The sequence below is a fragment of the Corvus hawaiiensis genome, chromosome 26 (genome assembly GCF_020740725.1).
Source record: "Corvus hawaiiensis isolate bCorHaw1 chromosome 26, bCorHaw1.pri.cur, whole genome shotgun sequence".
NCBI classification, from domain to species: Eukaryota; Metazoa; Chordata; class Aves; order Passeriformes; family Corvidae; genus Corvus; species Corvus hawaiiensis.
Window position 1 is genome coordinate 32,159,740 of NC_063238.1, and position 26,209 is coordinate 32,185,948.

The 26,209-nt window shown below is 37.4% G+C and overlaps 1 protein-coding gene across 10 annotated transcripts in view; it reads left to right on the plus strand.

The window, feature by feature from the left end:
• COL14A1 (collagen type XIV alpha 1 chain) overlaps positions 1-26,209 on the plus strand; it is a 115,340-nt gene that overhangs the window by 72,818 nt on the left and 16,313 nt on the right. For 9 of the 10 annotated variants that reach the window (XM_048286242.1, XM_048286240.1, XM_048286244.1 and 6 more), the window contains 13 exons: positions 1,543-1,686; positions 3,639-3,803; positions 5,314-5,352; positions 5,559-5,697; positions 7,966-8,108; positions 8,911-9,020; positions 10,248-10,406; positions 14,412-14,489; positions 14,771-14,857; positions 19,622-19,675; positions 20,078-20,173; positions 21,431-21,484; positions 21,923-21,976. In XM_048286242.1, coding sequence (XP_048142199.1) covers positions 1,543-1,686; positions 3,639-3,803; positions 5,314-5,352; positions 5,559-5,697; positions 7,966-8,108; positions 8,911-9,020; positions 10,248-10,406; positions 14,412-14,489; positions 14,771-14,857; positions 19,622-19,675; positions 20,078-20,173; positions 21,431-21,484; positions 21,923-21,976 — 1,322 coding nt within the window. Of the gene's footprint in view, positions 1-1,542; positions 1,687-3,638; positions 3,804-5,313; positions 5,353-5,558; positions 5,698-7,965; positions 8,109-8,910; positions 9,021-10,247; positions 10,407-14,411; positions 14,490-14,770; positions 14,858-19,621; positions 19,676-20,077; positions 20,174-21,430; positions 21,485-21,922; positions 21,977-23,834; positions 24,020-26,209 lie in introns of those variants that run through there. The other variant, XM_048286249.1, reaches the window with a different exon arrangement.

Below are 26,209 nucleotides of genomic sequence, written 5' to 3' on the forward strand. Positions count from 1 at the left end.
ATGCAGATTTTCTCCTTGCTACTCTGTGCAGTATTTCTTTCCCATTTGCTAAGTAGTTTAATTAATCACTGCCAAACCTGTGAGAACATGGTATCTCCACACTGGAGATGAAATGTGAGCTCTGAAATTAGGAAATCTTTGTAAATCTGTAGTTTACACACTTCAGCCCCTACTGCAGCATATTCACCCCACTGACCAAAGTGATAACAAGGATATGGGAAGCAGGGAGAGGAGCAAGGGGGCCAAAAGCAAATAAATTTGGGGGTAATGGAAGGTGGAATGGGGAGTAATATGAAATCAGCTTTGCAAGCAGGCAGAAAACTGAGAAAGTGGAGAGGGTGGGAGGGAGCTTGCAGAGCCTGTAGAAAACTGGAGAGTGTGCAAGGTCTGTTTGATCATAAGCTAGGACAGTTAATCCTCTGTGGGATGTTTAAGATTGGGATGGGGAAAGATGTCTGCTAGCTGAATGAGGTTGCATTTTAATTAATCCGTTAAGATAGCTTTCTGATACAAAAAAAATTATAGATGACAGCTGAAAGGGTTAAAATCTGTTTTAGTTGGAAACCGTATGTTTTATTATTTTCAGACTGCACAGAAATTTCTTGCAGCTGTTGCATTGCACCCAGTCTCAGCATTATCAAAATAATTTTCCATTTACTACAACGGCACTCTCAGTTGTTAATGTAGACAGTGCCCTACAGTCCAGAAAAGGAAAGTTTTGTTATCTCTAACCCAGCCAGCAGCTAAATACCACACAGCACTTACTCACTGCCTGCCCCACCCCTGGTGGGATGAGGAAGAAAATCAGAAAAAAGGGTGAAACCTGTGGGCTGAGACAACATGATTTCATGATTGAAATAAAGCAGTATATAATGATAATAATAGTAATTAAAAGGGATATAACAAATAAAGGGAGAGAAACCCCAGGAAAAGCAGGTGATGCTCAGCACAATTGCTCCTCCGACCGATGCCCAGTCCATCCCTGAGCAGGGATTGGCCTCTCCCTCCTGTCCAACTCCCCCAGTTTATATATTGGGCATGACATTCTGTGTATGGAGTATCCCTTTGGCCAGTTTGGGTCAGTGGTCCTGTGTACACTCTCCTCTAGTCTTCTTGTGCAGCTGCTCAGGGACAGAGCATGAGACGCTGAAAAGTCCTTGACTCAGGGTAAGCACAGCTTAGCAACAACCAAAACATCATTATCAACATTAGCCTGCTACAGAGTCCAAAACTCAGCACTGTACCAGTGACTCAGAAGAAAACTAGGTCTATCCCAGCTGAAACCAGAACACCCGCACGAATCATGTTCGCGATCTTCACCTTCTAGATTGAAAAATGGATGGCTGAAGCCGTCAGAACTTGAAACGTTAAAGTCAAAATCAAACTTTTCTAAATCTTGATTTTAGTAACCTCAGAATGAACTAATTGACAGACTAGTCAGGACACAATGGATTTATCTTTTTATGTATGTCTAACACGTGATATGAGAAGCCAGTAGAAATCAGATTTATATTACACTCAATGTCAATTTTTGTGTTACAGGAAGAGCCATTAAACATGCACGAGAAATCTTGTTTACAGGGGAGGCAGGCATGAGAAGGGGCATTCCAAAGGTTTTGGTTGTCATTACTGATGGACGATCACAGGATGATGTGAACAAAGTCTCCAGAGAAATGCAACTAGATGGTAAAATGTGTAGTTTTAAAAACGATTCACATTTTCTTTTTTTCTCGTTAATTACATCTACGTAAGTGTGGGCATGAGGTAAGGATAACTTTTAGTCCAGATTTTCGATTTTAAAGAAAACAGCAATTTCTGAGAAAGACACAATATTCCTAGGATATGACTAAATTCTGGATGTTTTTGGTCATTAATGGAATTATTTTTCATTTTGGCAGCAGTGCTAAAATCTTGTAGTAGTCAATGGAATCGTTCCCAGAATGAAGAAGTTGGGAAATATGATCCTGAGAATCTGGGTTGTCATCTATGAAGTGTAGTTTTGTAGTTATGAGCAAATTGAACTATTTTGTTTTCTACACAAGAAGTCCTTTGAAAATGCTTACACTGTTTCTGACCTGCTCTCATGTTACACTAATTACCTCCAGGAATTTTTTTAAGCCTTCAGTTCTAGAGCTTTAAGCAGCTGCACCATGTTGTGTGTCTAAGTATAAGAACTGGATTAATTGTTGTAGAAGTTTGTCTCAAAACCCAAAGGGCACAGTGGGCCACCTGGGGCAAAACTAAAGGATGGAAGAAAAAAGCTATCTTCCTCTAAATGTGAGGTGACCTAAGGAGAAATTACATTTGTGCCTTTTATTTGCTTTTAGCTTTGACAACTATGAAGTTCCCAGTGTATTGCACTGATTGCTGAAACCAAACATAATCATCCAGCTTAGCTGCGTCCTTGTTTTGTTGCTAGATGCTGAGTGTAGTGGCTTCATAAATAAAGTATATGACAAAATAGTGGGCTTGCATAACTTATTTTAAGTAGCAGTCAAGAAAACCGTGTATTTGTGAATAAATTGGAGTTTGTGTCTAAGCTGAACAAAAACCGTCCATGTCTCAGGTAAGTCTTGCAGTTGCATTATCAGCCACTAGACTGGGAATGACCTCCAGAGAAGATGGTACTTTGTGAGGGTTCGGTTGCTGGGATGTGGCACGACTTCCCCTCTCCCATTTCCTCTGGAGTGGGCTGTACAATGAGGCTGCAGATAGATTGGAGCAGGTACTGATGGGCATCTGTGATAGACATTGGAACAAAGGAGGTGCTGATCTTGAATGAGACATGAAGATATTTTTATAATGTATTAAGTCAAAGTTTTGTTATGCTAAAAGCTCTGCAGAAGGTGATGAATGCCCCTGATCCTCATTCAAACTTAAACATAATATTGCTTGACAGGAGTAATTTTGTGACTGGGCCATGCTAGAACAGTCTATCCATTAACTATATTCGGCCTGATGTAGAGAGGTCTTTCCCTTCATCTCTTATGGAAAGGAAAATGTTGGAAAACTTACAGCTCTTTTGTTGCTCCTCAAACATTTAGGATACAGTTTCCATTTCATTTAAACCTTTTAAGTCAGGCTCAAATTTTGAAAAATATTCATGCTAAATATATAGAACAGATTCAACCAGTGCAGTTAAGTTGCTGGTGAAATGAGAATGCATTTATTTCAGTGTTCACTCGTGGGGCAGCAGTGGCTTGAAATCCTATCTATACCAACACATGGCACAGAAAAAATCTGTAAAGGACCTACAGGAAATTAATTTCTCTACTTTGTATTTATTATGTACTTGGATATTTTTGTGTAATACAGTATAACATTAAATTAGAAACGCATTTAAATGTATGCTAACTAAACTTTAAACTACTGAGTAGTCATATATCTTCAAGAAAATGCTTAAGGTTTAACTTTAATGAACTAATTAATCATAAATAGCAAGAAGAAATATTTCACAGAGGTTGTATTACCTTTAGTTTAGATTACATAAGTGAATTTTCTTGTGCTATAGGATAATAATAAAATGTCCAGGTTTGTGTTTAATCAGGAAAGGAGCCAGTACAAATATAGTTGTGTTCATATTGTATTTCCACTCTCTAAATGAATGACTCACAAGAGTGTTCTTTTTTGTCTTACAGGTTTTAGCTTTTTTGCTATTGGAGTGGCTGATGCTGACTATTCAGAGTTAGTTAATATTGGCAGCAAGCCCAGTGAAAGACATGTCTTCTTTGTGGATGACTTTGATGCCTTTACAAAGATTGAAGATGAGCTGATCACTTTTGTTTGTGAAACTGCATCAGCAAGTTAGCCATTTTGATTTATGTTTGTTTCTAAAATAACTGCTAAATACTGGGGGGGTTGTAACTATTAATTTTCAATTAAGACATATTGTTGATATTTTAAATAAAATTTACTGCTGATATTATAATTCTAATGTTATTTCTGCAGAAGATTAAGGAAATGAAGGTGTTGTGACTTCAAAATAATTAATGGTTGTTTGCTATAAAGCCAGAATACAGCTATTGGTTGTCAAAAACTCATTTCAGATGTTGTTGACATTTCAGAATCATAAAAGTTAATTGTATTTTATTTTCTAGGCTACTTGACCCCTCTGTAAGAGTGCCACTAGCTACATTCATTCTTACTCAGGTCACATGGTTAATTTATTAATAGACATCCAATCATTAATGTTTGTATTATGAGAGAAAGTAGACGAGTGCTAACCTAAGCAAAAGAATAAAACACACTCAAGAAAAAGTGTGAGAAAGCCACACTTCAGTCTCTTTATGAAAATTAAGCGATAGATATTCCAGAGCAACACCTAATGATTATAGGTCAGTAATTCACACGCTTTTAGGTGTGTGCCCACAATGTGTTTCCTTGTGTATAAACCAGGAAGCAGGCACTGTGTGAATCATTTGTGATTGTGAGGAGTCCTTGTGCACAGGACTGTGAGTTAATGTGAGACTGAGTTACCAGAGCTGGTAAGCAAAAATAATGTTGCTTGTGAACCACCTGAGATTTTGACTGTGAGCTCTGCTTTCAATGGTAGAGAGAATGTTAAACATTGACAGTACTCAGCAGTAACATTTATTGGTCACTTGTGCTTGTTTTCTAAAAGTGATCTTCAAATGTATCCTGGGACGCCATATTTTGTTGATATGCTGCTTTATGCTTATTGATTTCCCAGGGCACCTTCCCTGAAAGATACTAGTAAGCTTTCTTCCCTGCCAAAAGAAATATATAAACCAGATTTACAGGTATTTAAAATGTGAGCACACATCTTAAGTACTGTTCTGGTCTCTCTTGCTCATGAAAACTATTGTGGAGTTTGAAAAGGTACAGAGAATGTCAGCTGCAATACTTGAACTTGAGAGGGGTTAGGCTGGAAAAGCTCACAAACAGAGAATTAGGGAACACTTGGTTAAACCCCAATATAAGACATATTTTATTTTATGCAGCAGGCTGTGAATTCGTTACTTTTTTTTCCAAAAATTTGAAATTTCTGAAGGGGTTGCGAAGACAGGTTTATAAGGAAGATTAGAGAAATTAACAGACAAGAAATCCATAAAAAGATGTTATATGGAGCACACAGCTATGTATCCCTTAATATCTTTGCTACAACTCTTGGGGATCCTGAGAGGCATCAACAGAATGAAGTAGAAAGTGGCCAGGTTTGCATGTCCTTCCTAACCAGCATCTCCTTTTGCTGCTCTTAGGGATAGAGTGCTGAGTTTAGGGCTGAGTGCATGATTGTTCCGACTCAGTGGGACATCTCTTGTAGTCTTAAATATATATTTTCTTCTTTTCCAGCCTGCCCACTGGTAGTTAAAGATGGCAATAATTTTGCAGGTACAGTATTTTTGTGTTCATTTTTGTTTATGATTTATGGAATCACTTTCATTACATTATTTTCACAATATTAGGCAAATTTCCCTTCATGCTAACAGGTATTAAACATATAGAGAATGAAACTCTTTGATACAGTTGGATTTGTCTTTTTTTTGGTCTCCCCTAAATATTTAAATTAATAAAATATATGTTTTGATACCTTCCAGGATTTAAAATGATGGAAATGTTTGGTTTGGTTGAAAAGGAGTTTTCAGCTGTGGAAGGGGTTTCCATGGAACCTGGTACATTTAATGTTTTCCCATGTTATAGACTGCACAAGGATGCTCTGGTGTCCCAGCCTACCAAGTATGTACTCATATATAAATACTCCCAAAACACATGGAGATAATTTTCTAGTGCAGGCAATTATTTATTTCAGGGACTAGTATTTTTAAGTCAGAAGAGCAGAGGTGCTAGTGTATATCTGTGCTATACTGATGAATAGGAAGAGTGTTTGGTGTTCTGAGCCCTCAGTCAGTTTAATTCAAAAATTAGCAATTGTAGGTAAAGGCAGGTAAGCCCACTGGCTATTTTGGGTTTCCCACGAGCCAGTTTCAGTCTTGTGTCTGTGTAACACCTGGCAATTTCACGCAGGCCTATGTTTGGGCAGATTCCAGTCTGCAGGACTCTGTGAGAGGTGCCTCTGGAATGCAAGTTGAAGTCATGGAGTTCAGCATGTCCTTGAAACAGAGGTCAGAATGAGAACCTGCTTCAGCTGTCCTCAGTCACTTTCACTGCAGTCTGTGTCCAGCCATTGGTTACAAAGGAGGATTATCCCCTTGTGTTGAAGTGGGTCTGTGTGAACCCCATCTAGTACCTTGCTGCGAGGCCAGACATATTTCAGTCACAAGGACTGTATCTTGGGAGGGTTATGGAAGAGACAATGAAGAACCCCCTGACTGAACTTTTATAGTCGTTCCTCAGAGAGGAAGTGATGAAACTCTGTTTCTTCTGTGAACAGTGTCTATGTTGTGTTGGCTTCCTCTCAGTCCAGACGCCCTCCTTGTATTAAGTGGCACCAGAGAGAAGCAGTGGCTCAGATGGATTACATGTGGGAAGGTGTAACAAAAAATATTCTTTATCTAAGATAAATAAGAAAGAATAACGGTGGGAAATTGAAGGTTTATATTAGATAACATCTGAGTGTGTGATTATGCTATTGTGTCCCAGTTGGAGCTATACGTCTTGGTGCTGTTTCACATTCTCCTTGTTTTGTTTCCTCCTGGGCCTAGATGGACTGAGATGTCAGGGGATTAGTGTTTCTCACTTCTTTTTCCCCTTTCTGCTTCTTTCTAATTGGATCTGCTGCATTTATGTGCTATGCTCTAGCTGCCACCCCAGCCCAGTCTTACTGCTTCATTAGGCTTTCACTCCTTTTCACGGTTCAGAGAACACCTTTCTTTTGATGATCCACAGGTACGTCTGAAAAATACCACTTGACTTTGTCACCTCATCTGTGCTCTGAATGCCATTAATTTTATTCTCCTTTCTGAGCTCTGTATACCCAAACCTTGTGTTTAATCCACCCTGCTTATTGAATTGCCTTTCATTCCTGTACAATGGAAACACTGTAAAGGCCTTTTTCTTTTACCTGTTGAGTTCCCTCTCTTTCTCTATGGGCAATGGGCAGTGTAACATCACATTTGATCATCTACTGACACTGTGCAGAATATACTGATACCATGTTTAACTCCCTTTTCAGCATGATTCATATATATACATCTATGTGCCAGAAGCACTTAAGAAGGAATGGGTCATGTTTGGGGAAAATAAATTGTTTGAATAACTCTTGAGATTTGTTTCAGATCCCCTTAATGTGATTTTAAGGAATCAGAATAATTAATATTTAACATACAGTCAGTTATCTCAGACACTTGTCCAAATGTTTCACTTTGGGATTTGACAACAAAAGGTTAAATAAAATTGGAAGTAAGAAATAGGGAATTTTTGGAAATGACATAACATACTTCTTTTGTATCATAAACTTCCTCTCTCTTCTGCAAAAATTCTAGGAAACCAGATTTTATTTCAGTATGTGATCTGTTCTGACTTCACTTTCTTTTGTATTGGCCTTGAAATGTATAAACTCCATTCTCTGTATTTTGTAAAGCTTCCTATAACAGTCTGTCACTCCTAATCTTAATCCATTTATAATTGTTTAATGACAAAGGACATGTCTATTGAGACTGGTCTTCCAAGCAATTTCCATTTTCATTGTCTCTTAAATCAGACAGTTGCAAAGGTCCTGAGAGTGGCTGCTGTTTGTTAAAAGCTTTAAATATAATTAATTTCAGCTTTACTTCCAACTGGCCTTGGATTTGATCTTCAAATAAAAAGAAAGTTAATTTTTAGGGTCGGATTTGTAAATTTCAAGGGAAACTATAACTTCTACTTTTTTCATAAGTATTCCTTTAGGCTCATCAAGTTGAGTAGATTTTATCCACTTATATCATTTCTCAGTCTTGATTTATCAGGAAATAGAGTAATAGAAAGGGGAAATTCAAGGGAAATTCTGATGAGTAAATCACCAGATTTAATGTTGTTTGAGTTTCAAAGACATTATTTCTCTTACAGGTATTTGCACCCTGAAGGTCTCCCTTCTGACTACACCATCACGTTTCTCTTTCGGATACTCCCTGACACACCTCAGGAGCCATTTGCTCTTTGGGAGATTTTAAATGAAGCATATGAACCACTGGTTGGAGTTATTTTAGATAGTATGTATTTTGTGTTTTATCAGTGATTTTAACTGTACAAATGATTCATTCTGTGTCTAGTTTTATTATTGCCAATGTTCCAATCTGCTACCAGAACAACCACCTATATCTGGCAGGGGATAATCTCTAAAGCATGGTTTTTAGATTCAATTTAACTGAATTTAGAGTCAAATTTTGAGTTAACTGCTTTAAACTGGATTCTGAAGATCTGTACTAGATGTAATTTGATGTGAGAGACACATCTGCTTTTAAAATTTCCAGTGCTTTGAATCTGATTCCAATAGACTCTGTCTTGATATAAGGCAGTGGTACTGGGAGCATATGCAGTGGCAATAGCAGAGTCAGAACCACACACATGAACTCTTGATGGCTCGTCATTTCTACTTGGTTTTACTTTCACAACTGTGAAACAGGGATTATAATTTACAAGGTTTTACTGTTGAGAAGATGAAGATACTGTGATAGCTGTTCTTCATAGCTGCCAGTTTGTCACCTTGAAATAGGTGGGAATGAGGCATTTAGCTGGCTTGAGGAAGTGTTTTTCTTGTCCAGCTCCCACAGAGAACTAATGGGAGAGTAGGACCAGGTAGACATGGGGGAGGTAGACTCAGAACTATTGGTTCATCCTTCCTGTCAAACCAGTAAAGAGCTTTTCTCTGATATAATTTGTTACTTCCAGGTCAGTATGTTGTTTATGAATGTGTTTTACTAACATTTGAGTTGTTAAATGCAAATTGACTCTTTCAAATATTATATTAGGTCTTTTATTTAACCCAGAGCTCTTAATTTTGATATCACACAGATGGTGGTAAAACTCTGACTTTCTTTAACTATGACTACAAAGGAGATTTTCAAACTGTGACTTTTGAAGGCCCTGAAATAAGGAAGATATTTTATGGGAGTTTTCATAAGGTTAGTAATGGCAGTAGGGAAAAAAAGCACTCTGAATAAAGGCTTGGGAGTTTTTCATGTTTCAAAATCATCTTTCATGAGGTCAGCTGCTGCCAAAAAAAGTGTATTATGCATTACCTACCTTACTGTCATAAGTCTCTTTGCAGTATTAGATTAACATTAAACAAATCATAGTTTTTATCATGAAGCTGATGTGTTCAATTTTCATCTCATACTTTTTGCCTGTGTTTTGTAGTTCATTTAAAAATACTGGTCTTGAAAAGTAATTTAGAAATAAATCAGCTTTTCCTTTTAAGATTTAGATTGGCAGTGTCACTCAAAATAAAAAGAAAATGTCCAGAAAAAAAAAATCCTTTTTTCATCAGAGTTGTAATTCTAGTATATATTTTAAGAGCTATGCCACATTGAACTTTCTTTTGCTATTTGAGAACTTGTGACATTCTTTCTGAAAGCAGATGAAGTGGTGCTGGGATTGTAGCACCTGTTTGTTGTGGGGGTACTTTAGTCAAAGACTTTTTTCCCTGATATTTGGATCTTTCCTAAACAAAACAAACAAACAAAAACCTTGAGCGTTTGCTCGACAGGACAGTTGTAGCTAGTCCTCCCTACTGGGAGTGTCTCTGCTGCATCAGTGAAGGACAACAGAGTGTGATCAAGGCAGAAGGAAAGAACTTGGTTGCTGTGCTCTGCTTTCTGTACTGCATTTGATGTGATCTGATTCTTTCAGTGTAAAAACTTCACTATGACAGCTTTTGCTGTCAATGTATAATTTACAAACTAAATTTTACTGCTTAGTTTTGGCTTTTGCACGTGGCTGGCTATAATGGCTGTTATGGTGAAATCCAATGCTCTCTACAAGGAATGACCACACAAATCAAGGGTTCTGTGGGATCTGAGTGGTATATGAACATTGTGTAGATCTTCTGTTGGGACAAATTATTTACTTACTGAATAAATTATGTAAGTTGCCAATTTCTTTGCAGATGTTCCAGAATTAGAAAAATAAACTCATTAAATTCATTAAATAGATTACAATCATAGAATAATTCAGGTTGGAAGGGACCTCTAGAGGTCATCTAGTTTATTTGCTTTGGAGTGTTCTTTGAGTTTCATTAGCAAACATGGAGTTAGGAGCTCATTTCAAAAAATGCCCCCCTTTCCCCAAGGAAAGGACACATATATCCCATATGCTCCTTTGTATGTTACAGCATCTTCTCTTTTGCTTAGTTGCATGTTGTTATCAGCAAGACCACGGCCAAGATAATTATTGACTGCAAGCAAGTGGGCGAGAAGACCATTAATGCAGCGGGGAATATTAGTTCTGATGGCATAGAAGTGCTGGGGAGGATGGTGAGATCCAGAGGACCAAGAGACAATTCTGCACCAGTGAGTGGAACAATAACAATTCTTTCAAACATTTAAAATGGCCTAAAAAACAACTGCTTGAGATCTTTGCAGTTAGTTTTAACTTGAAGCCAAGTGAATTCATATTTTAAATAATAAGATCCCAGCATTTCAGAAATTCTGCAAAAGCCTGCAGTAGTTGTCAACTTGGGCAAAATCTATTTTTTATTATTTTGATAAATGAAATCATAAGATCATCATTGTTGAAATTTTATTCTCAAACAAATATGTAAACACAGTTGATATGTTCAGATATGACTTGTGTTCCAAATTTAATTACATAGAGTAATACAGTGTATAACTCCTTTGCCTGGAGTTATTTAAACTTTGTTTTTTTAAATATTTTGTATTTATTCCCCATGTCTGTTATTCTCTCTGATTCTTTGTTTGCCCCTTAACCCACTGTCCACTAAAAAATTGAACTGGTTTGGCACATATGATCCCCAAAAGCTCCCATCTTAGTATACCTAGCTCTTTTACAATATAAGACATTTTAAGTGTGAAAGATCTCCCCCCTCCCCCACCTTAAGTGCTCATTCATTCCTCTGAAATTATTCTTCTAGAAGCAGTAATTGATTATTCTTTTTGCAGGACAACCAATGAGAGTCTTTCCCCTTTGTTTTGTCTGGGGGGTTTTGACTTTTTTGGTGTATAGTAGTGTTTGGTAATTTTCTTTGAACTTTTTTGACCTTAGAATGAGTTTAGCAGAGAACGTGAACCTTGAACCAAGGCCTGATTTGAATAGGAATGAGATCTCAAATATGTATATACTTGTTAATTTATGCAAATACTCTTGTTTAGTAAAACATAAGCCCTCAGAATATGTCTCTGTACAAAAAAAAAGAGCTTTTAGGACTCAAACTGATGGATAATAATTATATGAAGCCTGTAAAGACAATTACACAGAGAAGCCTTTGTAGTCACATTCCAACAGAAACAAAAAAAGACAGACTTAGGAAATCCTGGAATCAGAGAAGGCTTTGTAAAGAAGTAGAAAGAAATGTGTCTTTTGTTAGAACCTAAGAATCTATACTTCAGAAAATTCAGACTGCCCACTCACAGAAATATTTGATTTTGTTCAAATGAACTGTAAAGTTGACATAAGATTAGAAATGTGTAGATGAAGATGAAAATTCTTTAGTAGTGTTAAGCCGTCTTTGAGTATTACCACAAGCACCAAATTAGAAACAAATCAAGAAAGCACCCAAATACCATCCTCTAAAGTCTCCATTCTGCACAATTTATTTATATTGAGTAGTACTTCTGTGAATAGTCACATTTAAGACATGAATGAGTCGGTTTCCTATTCCAAAGTTTGGAGAATATCAAAGGAATCTAGTAGGAGGCAGGATAGAGGTTCTCAGAACAGCTGCTATATTAGTAGATCTCTTGGTTTTAGAGATGCTTATTACATAAAATAAAAGTAAGCCGGCAGTTACTTCAGAATAAAATTGTGGATGTTCTGTTCTAACTGTGTTCACACTGAACAGTTTAGCATTCTCAGAATGTTTTTAGTGTATTTTAAAAATAAATCAATACAGTGTAGTCATTTGGATTTTGCCAGACATTTCAATTTTGAGAGAATATAATTGTATCAGGGGTTTTTTTGCCATCAGTGTATACAGTGTGCAATGGTAAAATGAACAGGCAGAGATAGATAGATAGATAGATAGATAGATAGATAGATAGATAGATAGAACAAAAAGGGGATTAGGCTCAAGGTGCCTAACCCTTTTAACATTCTTGAATGAATCATCTCAGGATTAGATTGTAGCCAGAGCAATGAAACCTGATTGGGACATGCAGCAAGTCATGTTTTCTATTCCTTCAGCAGAACTTAATGAAAAGTCCAACTTCAAAACATTATTTACAATCACAGACTTTCTCTTTATTGATGTTTCCTCCTCTTTGAATTTTGTTTGCTTGCATGTATATGTACTGTTAATAGTATTGTCTAACGTGGGCTGCTATTGAGAAACATTTGCAGAGCTGTAGCTTGGTTAGATGAGGACTTTTCCACCTTACTGATTCTGCTTGCAGGGCTGGATATTTAGAAAGCAAAATCAATATGAATGCAGAGAGTTATGAATAAATGTTTAACAGTAGCAAAGAAAGCTTTGTTTTGGGTTTTAGCTTGAGTCAGAGCAACCCACATAATATTTTTAAAAAAGAATACTGAATCATCCAGCATTTGGTTGATGAATACAGCATTTCAGAAAATGTCTGTTTGCTCTTTAATTTACACCAACATACTTTATTGCTATGGATGTCCAGATTGCCTAGTCCAGAGAAAATGAATGCATGTACATGCCTGTGAAGGACTGTATAAATTTTGCCACTGCTGTCAGCCTTCCATTGTTCAGGATAACAGAATAGCATGGGATGGACTGGGTTATGAAAGAAAATGGCAATACAACTTAAGTTCTGAACCTAAGCTGCTCTCTGCACAACCAGCTCAGGTGTTGCTGCACCCCATTTCTGGGATGTCTGATTTGCTTAAGTGCAGTATCATGCAAATGCTCAGGTATTCTGTGTCCCAGAGCAGTGTGTGCATGCACTTTCATCTGCTGCTGCACTCAAGCTAGTGAGACTTCCTGGAGTTAGGAGCTGAGGGATGTGTAGCAAAGAGGGAGGCATCTAAGTGGCTCCACGTGGAGCCAGCTTCCATTTGACAGAGGCATGGACACAGACTTGCTGGACTCAGGGTGAGTCTCCGTGGAGCCAAATCCAGAGTCCAAAAGCTGCCTTCATGCTGCACTTCAGCTGTCTGAGCTGTTTAGCATGGTGCCAGCTCATTGTGTCTGCACCTGTAGTACAGCAAATCTAGAAACCAGCTAATCTGGTGGCAGGTGAGAAGAATGTCTATTTATATGAAAGTATGCCTTTATTTAAAAATATAATATTTGACTTTAATAAAAAAAATTGATGCAAAACCAAAGGTGCACATATGTGCACATTTTAACAGCTTTAGAAGCAATGCAGTTTTAAGAAAAATTTTAAATTCATTCCTCTGCTCTTATCGCAAAATAATGCCCCTGAAAATAATGGGAACAAACCCAGAGTTCTATCTCTAGCAGTTCCTTGAATTTTTTAACATGTGGGGTTAATTTAATGGGATGTTCTGTTCCATACCACTCTCTATTCAATATGCACATAAACAAGGCATGGAAAAAGAATAGAAATAGTAACAGAAGAAAGCTTCAACTCTCTAGACCCCTTTGTTCAGTCAAGGCTGTAAAGGAGTTAATTGGTTTTACCATTGAGTCCTACTTAGTATATTGTTTCTGAGTATGTAGCAGCCCCTATTTTTAGCAAATGTGTGTGTTCTTGCAGATTAAGTTCTTGTCCAAACCATGTTCCCAGACCTGTGATGGGAATTTTCTTTTCTGGCCAATGTTGTCATGTGTTGAGCAAGCTTTTCCCCATTCTTAAGCTATCGTTGCCTGGGGATAATACGGGTAAGAGAGGGCATATTCTAAAGTAAAATTAAACTGGAAAAAAAGAGAAATATTATTTGTGGCTCAGGTCCAGTATAAGTAATAGTCTACAGGAGACCTTGTCCCAGATAAAATCTGAACAGCAGACCAGAGGGTTAAGGGGAATTATTCAGAGAAGCTGAGCTCTCTTTCGCCTGACTCTTGATGTCTTCTTTGGTATAAAAAGATATTGGAATGCACCATTGGGCAAAATAAGGAATTTAAACAAGGAGTGGGGGTTAATTCCACAAATGCATGCAGCATTTAACCTTGAACAACTTTGCTCAATTCATGTAATGTCTGATAGTTCAGATGAGTTGGTTAGATACACATTTGGTAAAAGCTGTGGATTTGCCATTTAAGTGAGGTATTTGTGGCTTGCTGCTCAAAGTCAAAAGCCTTTGTCTAATCTGAGTGCTTGACTCAAGGTGGCTTTGCTTGCTGTTGGCTCTGTTTTTCACTGATCTTACACCTAACACTCATACTGTACATCACCCTTGTTTTGAAACAGCTGCAGTTACAGATGTTTGACATTATTTGTGCTACCTCATGGGCCAGTCGAGACAAATGCTGTGAACTTCCTGGCTTGGTAAGAAACCTCTTTTAATAACTGTAGAATTTACCTTTTGTTTTCTACTTCATTGAGACAAATGTTTTATTGGAAATGGCTGCTTAAAAGTTTTCAAAAAAGCCCAGCTCTGCTTGGATTACTTGTCCTATTGAAAGTCAATAAGATGTACTTTTCTAAATCAAGTAGGTGCTTTTGAGTACTACGTCTTAGACTTTACTAAGTACTGTATCTTAGATTGATAAAATACCCAACATTTGAAATTCTGGACATCATTCTTTCCTATCTTAATCTTTTCATAGAGAGATGAGGAAAATTGCCCTGCCCTTCCTCATGCTTGTTCCTGTTCAGAAGCCAATAAGGGTCCCCTTGGACCTCCTGGACCACCGGTAAGGTTTTATTCAGCTTTGCAGTGAACTGTACCAAATGTCCACTGGCCACCTTTATTCCAAAACATGTGAATATACTGCCATTGTATAACTGATAAGGTTAAATTATGCTTTCAAGTGTTGCTAAAGAGATAAAATATATTCAATTGATATCAAAGATGCTATAAATTATGTAAAGAGGTATTATGCTGAAGCAGTTGGGGTATTTTTTGGACCTGGAACCCTTTTACCTGTCTGTAGCATTAGATATGTCACAGGTAGTGCCATTTATTTTCAAATTTTTAATCACCTGCTATCTGTCTACTCTAGCACGTGTTCATTAAATGTAGCTTGGAGTTTAGATTTCTGAAATGCTCCGTTTACAGTATTCATATCAATTAAGGATATGGAGCATGACAATGCCACTTGTGTAGTATGTGATGAAAGAAGACTTTTCTGTCTTAAAAGCCCTACCTAAGTATGGCATTTATTGGAAAGTAGAATGGAAGTACAGGTTCTTCTGAGAGTTCTTAGAGGCAGAGAGTTATCGAAGAGCAATGAAGGGAAGAGAGAATGAAATAATCTGCTTTTGTGGAAAGTAGAATTTCATTTTTTTAAAATTTTCCAGTGAATGATGAAATGTACACTGTTACAACTTTTACATATGCTTAGTGGTGGTATTTTAATGGCACTCATTGAGAGTTTGCTTTGTAGATGTAAAGTAAGTCTATATTTAAGTTCTGTGTGTAACCAGTGGAACTAGATAGTCTCTTGTAGAAGACAGTTATTTAACTTTTCTTCCATGTCACTGTAGTAACTTAGTTGGAGCCTTTCTCCTTATTGGCGTGTGGAAACTCAGACAATGAATTAGACCAGACAATGGATATACAGGCCACTAAATTTTGAGAACTCATTCTTGCATCCCAAGTCTGATTTTTATCAATTTAGAAAAGTCACAGGCTCTGTTTGCAATGGTTCATTATTGGTTTGCTTTAACAAGAATCCTGACTGGGATATTTGTAGAATGATCATGTGTTTTTGCTGTTACAATTAGATAAATCTAATCGGCATTTTAGGGCTGCTTGCTAACTGAGTTTGAGATGAGGCTCTCTTGCAAAAAATTTGAACTGTGTATATCTCTGCTCATACTGTGTCCTGGATGCTCCAAGGGCATGTTGTTAAATGAAGGAGTCAGGGAAGAAAGTAAAGGAAAATGTTTTTGGTGTTAAAGTACACAAATTACATGAGATGCATATTTAACAACAAAATTGACTTGCACATAAGGCATTCACATAGTAGGTCCTAGCAGCCATTAATCCTACTGACAACTCAGAGTTTAGTCTTTCTGCAAGAACTGTTCTTTAAGCCCTATACAAAAACCTGGAAAGAAATTCAAGAGGAAATTCACTGAAGAGCTGCATCTTGAGCAAGGAGAAATTATTCTGTTCTCTGATTTGAATATAGGTTATAAATCAAGTATGGATTAAAGTTTTAATTTCCATATTTTAGCATCCGGTTTGTGTTCTTTAAAAAAGACAGTGGGATAATTCACATGAAAATGTCACTTAAATGGAGTAGTTTGACCACATATCACAGTAAAATTAAAAATGTTTGAAAATTATTTGACTGGAAGGATGTGTATTACTACAGTTCAAAAGATACATGGATCAGGAATTGCTAAGGCTTAACCCAGCAGTAAAATAATGTACTTCTATATATTACATTTAGGATTAGCAATGTTTTGAATAGCATAGTGCCAGGCAAGAGGAAGCATAAAATCAAGCAGAAAAATCACTGCCAACGCAGGCAAATATGTGATTCTGGAACTCAGCCTGTTAAAAGTGATGCTTTTTTGCCAGACAGTTAGATGGCATAGCTCTGCAAAAAAAAAGAAATCCAAAGCCTACGAAAAAGCAGAGCAAAAGAATAAAGTCAGTGTTCATCTCTGCGCCAACCAAAAGTCAGAAAGTCACATGTGCTGTGTCTGGTCAGGAGTGCTCCAAGTCATTAAAATGTCATGACTTTTCTCCAAGCCAAGGATTCTTCTGTCTAAGAGATCAGGATCCTACCATGTCACCAGTTTTAGACATTAGGCTAAAAAAACTCCAAATAAAATGCTTCCATTTGTTTGGGATAGTAACTCCAGAAAGGATTTTTAATGTTTAAGAAAATGCGTCACTTCGGGTAAGACAAAGTGTTGTTTAGAGTTAAGATTATCTGGCAATTTTCCTCATGGGATACTGTTTTTATGGCTTCATCTTTGGCAGAATTTGATCCTGCTGTCTGAAGTTCCCCACGCTAAGTAAAAATGAGATATCACTGAAAACGAATGCCTGCATTTGAAAGGAATGCTGCAGAATTTAAGAAGGCGAAGGAGACAAAAATATTGAAGGATTGGAGAAGTTTAATTGCAAAAAAAGATCTTTCTGTGCTTTGTAGGTTTTGAATATTAAAAAGAAATAAGGAGGTGTCTTGATAACAGTTGATTAAGACACGTTTCTGGGGGAAAGCACTGGCTACTAAGATGTTATTCAAAATAAGGGAAGAAGGCATAACATGAATTTTTGGCTAGAAAAAGAAGCAGCACAAAAAAGAAAAATTTGAAATTAGTCACACAAGCTTAGCAGTGCTGGGGAATAACCACCAAAACAAATTTATGAGAAAAATGAGAGGGCCTCTTCTGATGTTTTCATCTTAAATAAATGCTGTTCTGGAAATTGTGCTTTTACCCAGCAGGGTTACTGGGTTCAAAACATGGACAAGTGTGCCAACTCGAGCATGAATCTGAAAGCATATGATTTAATGGCTCAGCATCAGGCTATTTTTAAGTATATATTCTTAGTAAAAATGCAGTCTGTTTCTGAGAACAAAATGGGAGAAAGCTGTGATTTTGTTTATGTTAAAAAGTTGCAGTTATTGTGCTGAGGAATTTTAGTCTCAGAGTTAGGAGTAAGGCAGAGGAAGGACAAAGGACAGTGGGTGGGAATGCAGAGTATCTGGAATTTTGCAACTGCAATTGGAACTTGGTTCCATGGAGAACATGGGATGAGATTTTTGGTTCAGAGCTGGCCATGGTGGAAAGGGTCATGGCCATAGAGCTGTGGGATGGAAGTGAGAAGACTGAGGGAGCTGGGAGAGGTAGTGGACAACTGTTCGGTGATCACACATGCAAAGACCATGTCATGATACCTTCACTGAAGAGCAACAGTGCTCTGGCATTTCCAGACATTTCTGTTATTGGCATTCGTATTTAAAGTCTCATAGATACTGCATATAAGCACATTTTCTATTTTTATATCTTTATTTAACGGCTGTTATTTTTGTGAGTACCTATTGTAGCCCCTAAAGAGTCCTATTCAGTTATGTTGTCTAGTTGTACAAGGTCCTTTCTGAGTACAAAGATGGGCACAATACCTGTAAAGCTCATATTCCAAGAGATTATGCAGTATAGTCAGGTGGGGGAAGAGGGAAACTGATATGAAAAAAAAAAAAAAATTTATGCTGTCCTAGAACAGAAAGCACATGTAGATGTTTTTGCAAAACACATTCATGGCAGCCATCCATAGATATATGGTACTCCAGTGTCGCAGATGATAGTAACAAAAAAGGCAACAGTTGGTAAATAAATGATGAGCAGATGTAGGCATTGCTGAAGAAAGCAAAAAGAGAAAAATGTGCAAAAGAGCATTTTACCTAAGAATAGCTCCAAATTAAACCATGGTGTAGGTCTAGTAGACTCTGGAGTTGTCCTTGGCGAAAACTATTCCTGAGTCATTAGAATCACAGAGTTATAGAACTGTTTATGGTGGAAAAGACCTTGAAGATGATTGAATCCAGCCATTAACCCAGCACTGCCAAGTCTGTCACTAAACCATGTCCCCAAGTGCCACATCTACATGTTTTTTAAACACCTCCAGGGATGGTGATTCCACCATGTCCCTGGGCAGCCTGTTCAAAAGCTTGACAACCCTTTCTGTGAAGAAATCTTTCCTTATATCCTATCTAAACCTCCCCTGGTTCAACTTGAGGCCATTTCCTCTGATCCTGTCACTTACTACACCTGGGAGAAGAGACCGACCCCCCCCCCCCCCCCCCCCCCTCCCCCCACCTGGCTACAGCCTCCTTTCCAGGAGTTGTGGAGAGTGATAAGCTCTCCCCTGAGCCTCCAGGCTAAACACTCCCAGCTCCCTCAGCTGCTCCTCATCAGACTGGTGCTCCAGTCCCTTCACCAGCTCCATTGCCCTTCTCTGGACTTGCTCCAGCTGCTCAATGTCCTTTTTGTAGTGAGGGGCCCAGAACTGGACACAGGATTTGAGGTATGGCCTCACCAGTGCTGAGTACAGGAGGATGGTCACTGCTGTGGTCCTGCTGGCCACACTGTTTCTGATACAATGCTCTTGACCTCCAGAAATGTGACTTTTCTGGAAACTTTAATAATGTAATTTTGGTGAGAACAGACAGATGTGCAGGAGGTTTCAGCAACTGGATGGGAACCCATGACTGCATTTCCATCCATATTGTAGCTTTCAGTGTTATTTTGATTCTTACGTAGTGTGCGTTCTTGGCTCTAAAAAGTAGTCACATCTGTGTTTAAATCTGTTCCTGTGTATGGCCACACTTAAGTATGTTCTCAGTTTAATTACTCCAGTGGAAGGATATCGACAGGATATTTACTGATTCTTGAATGCTGATTCAGGAACAGGAAGAATCTGTTTGGACTTCTCTGGATTTCACGTCTGTTTGAGAGTTTTGGTTTTCAGTGAGTCCCGTGCTTGTGCTTTACAGGGTGGTCCAGGTGTCAGAGGTGCCAAAGGTCATCGTGGTGATCCAGGTCCAAAGGTACTTTGTACACCAACCTACATTTGACAGATGCACAGGTTCTTGGTTTATCTCTGCTGCCTGGAAACCTTGCAATGAATTCCAGATTGTCTCTGGTGTTTTTGAGGAAAAAGCATAGTGAAATGTCATTGGCATTTGCTGTGGCTTTTTTCCAAACAAGTACTTGTCCTGTATATTCCTTGATAAAAGATACAAAATCCAGAATGCTGCTTTCACAGCATAAATCATCCTTTTTTTTCAGTATTTATAAAGAAACCAGACAGTTTTAAATTGAACCCTAACTGCTCAATCACGTTAACTCATATTTCAGATGTTTTTGAGTCTATTGGTATTTAATTCTTCAAACAGAAGCTGCCTTTGTCCATATGATAAGAGTTTAACTTATGTCCTGCGCTACTTTAGGGACCAGATGGACCTCGAGGTGAAATTGGTGTTCCTGGACCTCAAGGACCCCCAGGACCACAAGGACCCAGTGGACTTTCTATTCAAGGGCTTCCAGTGAGACTTAAAAAATGAATAGGCTTTTTTCTGTGATCTTTTAAACAGCAAATAGCTTAGTTTATTAAATGACACCAGAACAGATTGAAATAGCTTTTGGTGTTGTGATCAGAATCTGAATTCAATACTGGAGGTGAAATCACAGATGTGGGCTTGACCTAAAGTGAATGCGGGTTCAATGCCAACATTTCTGGTTTTTTATTTTGATCTGAATTTTTAGTCAGCTGAAAGTATTTGATCGCAGGTTGAATATGACCTGGGTATTAACATTCAAGCCTGGAGTCAAGTGAAAATAAATTGCAGTGGGGGGTGTGACATGGCACCAGACCAAAAAGTTAATATTTTATCTTATATTGGTTGTGGTACTGCTCATTGCAGATCAGTTCTGACTTGAAAGGTGTACCCAAGCAAGAACACCATATTCTCTGCCAAAATTAAGCAATAATATTTATTACATTATAAAATCCATCATCAGAGGAAGTGATTAGGCCTGGAATTTGCAAGGCTGTTGTGAAATAAGTCACAGAATTTCATCATAAAGAAACATTGTTAGAATAATGAACCAGCAGCACTTATCTTGTTTCATACACCTCTCCAGTAGATGGGTACAGACAAGCCTAGAAAAGTGGTAATAGATGTATTTTTCTGCTAGATTTTTTTTCAAAAATTACTACATTACAATACAATTTCATCTTTTTTCCAGTCTATATGATATGGCTCTACAATAAAATGGTTTACCAAAGCTGTATATTCTTGATGATGTTGTCATCAGAGAATAATACAAATACTTTAATTATAAGAGCACTTATAGAGAAATTGTTTCTTTATGAAAGTTAAAGTTAGTTTATTATCTAGAAAAGTATATGTTTTGTCATGCATATGTACCATAGAAACATGTCTAGTTTCCATAGAAAACCCTTTTTTTCACCATTATTGAGATTCTGCTGAGGCCTGAAGTGAAACAAATTGTTCAAAGAGAAAAAGAAATTAGCTATCTTTTTTTTTTTTGGTAACAAAATGGCTATAGTTTTGTCAGGTTACTTATGAAATCTTTTAAAATGGGTTTTATTTTCTATATTTGTAACTTCTACATTTGCATTTTTGCAAATAAGGGTCTCTGTTTGCTTTCAGTAGAAAGAATAGTCTATTTTTTTATTGGTTGCTTTGTTGGTTTTTTTTAAAGAAGCTGAAGGGAACTATTAGAAATAGAAAAGTAACCAGATATTTGGTTTACTACGTGTGATTCTTTATCTGCAGGGGCCACCAGGTGAAAAGGGAGAGAAGGGAGATCTTGGTTTTCCTGGCCTGCAGGTATTCCCTATTGTATAACCTGTCACTAAGTTTGAATGTTGAATTGACATCATTGTGAGTTTAGGGCACATATTCCAAACCACTGAGAAATGTGTTGTTGGGGTGAATTTGAACAGGGATTTATAAAAGAGGAGGAATCCAAGGTGTGCTGGTGTGCAGTGACCAATTCACTTGGCCCTGAAGAGCTGGTTACTTTCTTGTTTAACACTTAAATTGTGTCTCTGTAGACTCAACACCTCTGCATTTTAATGATGTGTGTTTAGCCATCTTTCATTTCACAGAAATACCTTCTTTACTGAATCTTTTCTATGGCCCCACCCATTATTGAGCTCCCTAGTTCTGTTTATCAAAAACACGTCATACAGTTTCACTGGAAGATTACGTAGTTGGATTCTGTTAATTTGATCTCATCATTTGCTCTCCCTTTATAATGCTTAGGGTGTCCCGGGAGCATCAGGTTCACCAGGAAGAGATGGAGCTCAAGGTCAAAGGGTAAGGTAAAATGAGTATGTTTTACATGCATTTTGTTCCCATTCCGTAACAGAAACATTTCCCAACGTGGTTGATTTATTATAATTTATGCCGCCTCTGTCCTTTCTGGAGATCATCTCTCTGTGCCAATCAGCACAGGAGGGTGAACATCCTTCTATCTGGTGATGAGGGTTGAGATGTGTAAGGGGAAGCCTGCACGACGCCTGTGCTTTATGCATTTGATAGGCGTAGATGTCATTTGTGTTCAGCACTGCCAATTAATGTCTTTGCTTATATGTTTAAAATTAGATAGTTATCAAATGGTACATAATTAGTATGCAATCCAAGGCAATGGTCTAAATTTGCTTTCTAGCTAATTAATGAATAACAGAGACAACTACAAGGGAATTTAAAACTGAATGTACAAAAATACCTGTAGAAACAGTTGACATGAGGAAAAGGTGAAAAATAATACCAAAATTTAGTCAACCTTATTCTGCTCCGGGTAAAACAACAGAAGATACTTACAGTCTGTCTAGGAGCCAATAAAAGAAAATTCATATTCATTTGTGCAGTTAAGCCTATAAGTCCTCCTCTTTGTCTCCTTGGGGAGACTTTTGTTTCATTCTTAGTCAGGCACTGGAAAGTTATTGTTAGCATAGTACTACATTTCTGTCTACAGCAGAAGTTCGTTATGAAATATAACTTTTCAGTTTCATTTGAGCAAGATTTACATATTCATGATCCTTTCTTTTGGATATGGTAATGTAACTTGAACTTCAGAGAAATTTCTAACTTTTTTGATTTTCTGACCTTGTTATAAAAAAACCTCATCTCTGTGGCAAAACATATATTTGAACTCACTATTATGAATTCAAACATTGGCAATATCTTTATGTCTAGAAGTAATTCCACTGAAGTCACTGTAAAATTTAGGGAATAGATAGATTTACTTTTTCTCTAAAAATCAAGAAAAGAAAGGCATTTTATTAAGATAAAGATATATACAACATTATTACCAAATAAATAACCTAATTGGAGGAATAGCCTTCTAATTTTTTCAATTACATTTTGCTGAAATATGGAAGTAAATCTATCCTTTTCTTTCTACTTTATAATACTGTGATGTCTTCTCATTTTGGATGCTTTTATGTCTTCCTTTTGGCTGCATTGGACTATTTCCCTCTAAATTGCCCAGCTTTCATGCCACCTGTTCATCTCCAGGTTAATAGAGACCTGGACCCTGATGAACATTTGGATTTTTGCCATGTTCTGTCTAGTCTTGGTCATGGATAGATTGAGGTGACGGTGCTAAACATTGTACAAGCGAGTGCTATGTGCCTCCTCCATCTACATTCTTAATCATGAGGGATATCGAGGTGCCTGCAGTTCAAGGAGGAAAGAACTTTGTGTTTTTATGCTATTCTGTAGCTGACTTCATATTTAGCAGTGGACCCTCATGCCATGCCTTGATGCCAGCCAGCAGTTCAGAAGCAGTCTAGTTTTCCCACATGTGGGAATCACCAGGTTGTTGCAGAGAGATGGCATTCCAGAGAAAAGCCGAGGAAGACTAGTGCATGAAAGGCTTTTGATATGGCCTGGAAGGGTCATGTGGTGCTTATTCTGTAGAATACCCCACTGTTGTCTATAAAAAGGTAGGGCAATTACATAAATAGCCTCTTTTTATAGATATGGTAATAATGCTTTGTTCATGTGTGCTCTTTCTTCTGCTGTTAATTACAGGAGCTGGATAAACAGCCCAGAGCTCATAAAATTAGGTCTGTTAGCCTGGTATTGTCTCTGTGCGACCCTTATGCAATGTTGTCCAGCAGTAATTATTTCTGTGGCAACAAATAATTATGCTATACTGCTTTTATAGTGTTGTAGCTCATTTGATTCCTGTGAAGTTATGACAACATAAAATTGCTTTTAATGGGCGAAGATCCAACCCAATTATTTCACCGCAGTCTCTTTGAAGACCTAGCACTTGAAAAGGGGATAATTCTGAAGGGCATAACTGCAGCAGCAAAGTAGAACTGGAAAATTCCTGAGAAGTAAATTGCCTTTTTGTATAATGTTCCTTTTGTTGGGTTTCCTCCTGTTAGCCAAGATGCCAAACTGTTTTGCAAGTATTATACTACTAGAACTGACATTTTCTGTGTTATTCTTAGTTTAGTTATCCCTTCCTCTTTAGTATTTATTGATCATTTAAGTATTTTCATTATAGTGGTACCAGTGCTGTAAAGTACTTAGGCAGATGGCTAAATCACACTGATTTTAATGAGAGGTAAGCATAGGGCTGATATTTATTGGGCGATCTCTGAAAACTTTGCTGAACTGGGCATAATGTGATATTAGACTTATGAAATGCTGGAATGGCAATTTTTTTTCTACAGTTCCTGATAATTGGAATCACTTCACTTTTACAGTTCATTTTCCTTTCTTTTTGTTTTGATTTCTAATGTTCATACTTTCTGATTTTATTTTTGAAATCAGTTGAGAAAAGGGCTTGATTTTCCTTTCTTAATGCTGTCATTCAACACTTAATCTGTAAAGCTTCTTTTTGTATTTCTGAAGTTCTGGTTTTTAGTCCCTGGTTTATTTGCTTTTTCTTGGGTTTTAGAAAGAAATAGAACATCTTCCCTGTCAGTTGTGTGAATTCATAAAAAGGTCATTTTCATAATGACACACCCTCCCTATGAAGAAGAATGGGATGTAATAAAAATACTTGTGAAGGTTGAATCAGAGTAAAAAGAAAGTTTTTTCTGATAGTAAAGCCAACATTCTGAATATGCATGATAATATTTTATACCTGTCTGGTAACGTGGTTAAATCTACATCTCAGACTCCACATGAGGAACAGTCCCCTCCTCTCTCATCAGCTTCCAGAGTATCAGAAAAGATTCTACAAATATAAAATTATTTCTTTTTATCGTATGGATGTAGCTGTGGTTGTTTGGTGTCCTTTCTTGCTGCTCCATATTTGTAGCTAGCAGTATAGAGGAGTTTTAGTAAAAAGAACAGATTGTGTTTCGCCAACAGTCCCAAGCATTTAATGTTGAAAGACAGAGCTTGAATTGGCAGCCATGGGTCCCAGGCTGCAGGGTTTTTTTAAAAGGCTCTACATGAAACTCTTTCAAGCCTGGCTCAGTAGCTTCAGTTAAATTTTTGCCAGTATTTAGTCCTACTTAAAAAATCACCTCTCTACAAGTTCCCCCAAACAAATTCCAGGCTACAGAAAGCTCAAGAGTTTATAATGAGGTCAGCAGCACTTCTGACTTCAGCAGACTTGAGGTTTTACAGGTGATGCCATTTGTATATTGGCAAATAAAATCCCTTATAAAAATTCTGTCAAAGCTACACTGTTTCTCTGTAACTTTTTTTTCATGCCATTAGCAAAATATGTCTTGATTTAAGTTAACTTACCAAAATTATATACACCTTGATTCTAAGACCTACATCCTAGGTGACACATCAAAATCTGTCCCATCCTCCTCTTGGATATGCAGTTCCATGGGAGAGAATCAGTGGCTTTGTACAGAGTCATTTCTATGCTGGATGACAGAGAGAAAGAGCTGTTGTGCTGTGTAATTCCTCCTTGGATTAGATATGGTTAAGCAGAGAGGAGAATTCAATAAATGGGAGTTTAAATAACATCTATAAGGCTTCAGTGCTCAGAATATAACTTTGTGAATTCTCACTGTGCTCTATTTTCTTCTACATAACACACCCCAAAAATTATGGAAGAAAGAGCCAGAATAAATAAATTCCCAGTCTTCCTGCCAATTTCCTGGTACTTACTAATCTCTGCTCTCTACTCAGAAGTTCAGAATGAGTGTCAGATGCATTCTGGCTATCAGGTGGTCTGAGTAACATCTTCAAACCCTGTTGGCAGCACAAACAAATACCTTTAGTCTTTCTTTAGCATGAGAGAATAGGTATTGCCATACTCTTTCTTGAACCAGGCTTCTCTTTGACTTAATTTCTATATAGCAATTTTCACATCTAGCAAATACAGTAGGAGGTGATCTTTTGTGGACGATACAGACACAGTGCCAAGAGAAATAAACCCTAGGAGAATAGACAGGAGGTGATTACTGAGCAGCCAAGAGTAAGAACACTGCTCAGAGGAAAGAAATTGTGAAATATATTCCAAGAAAATGTAATTCTGATCATACTGTTAATTCTACTCTTTGACTGAGATGGGAGAAGGGAAGGACATACAGATTTATTTTTCTTTTAAAGTTTGTGTGA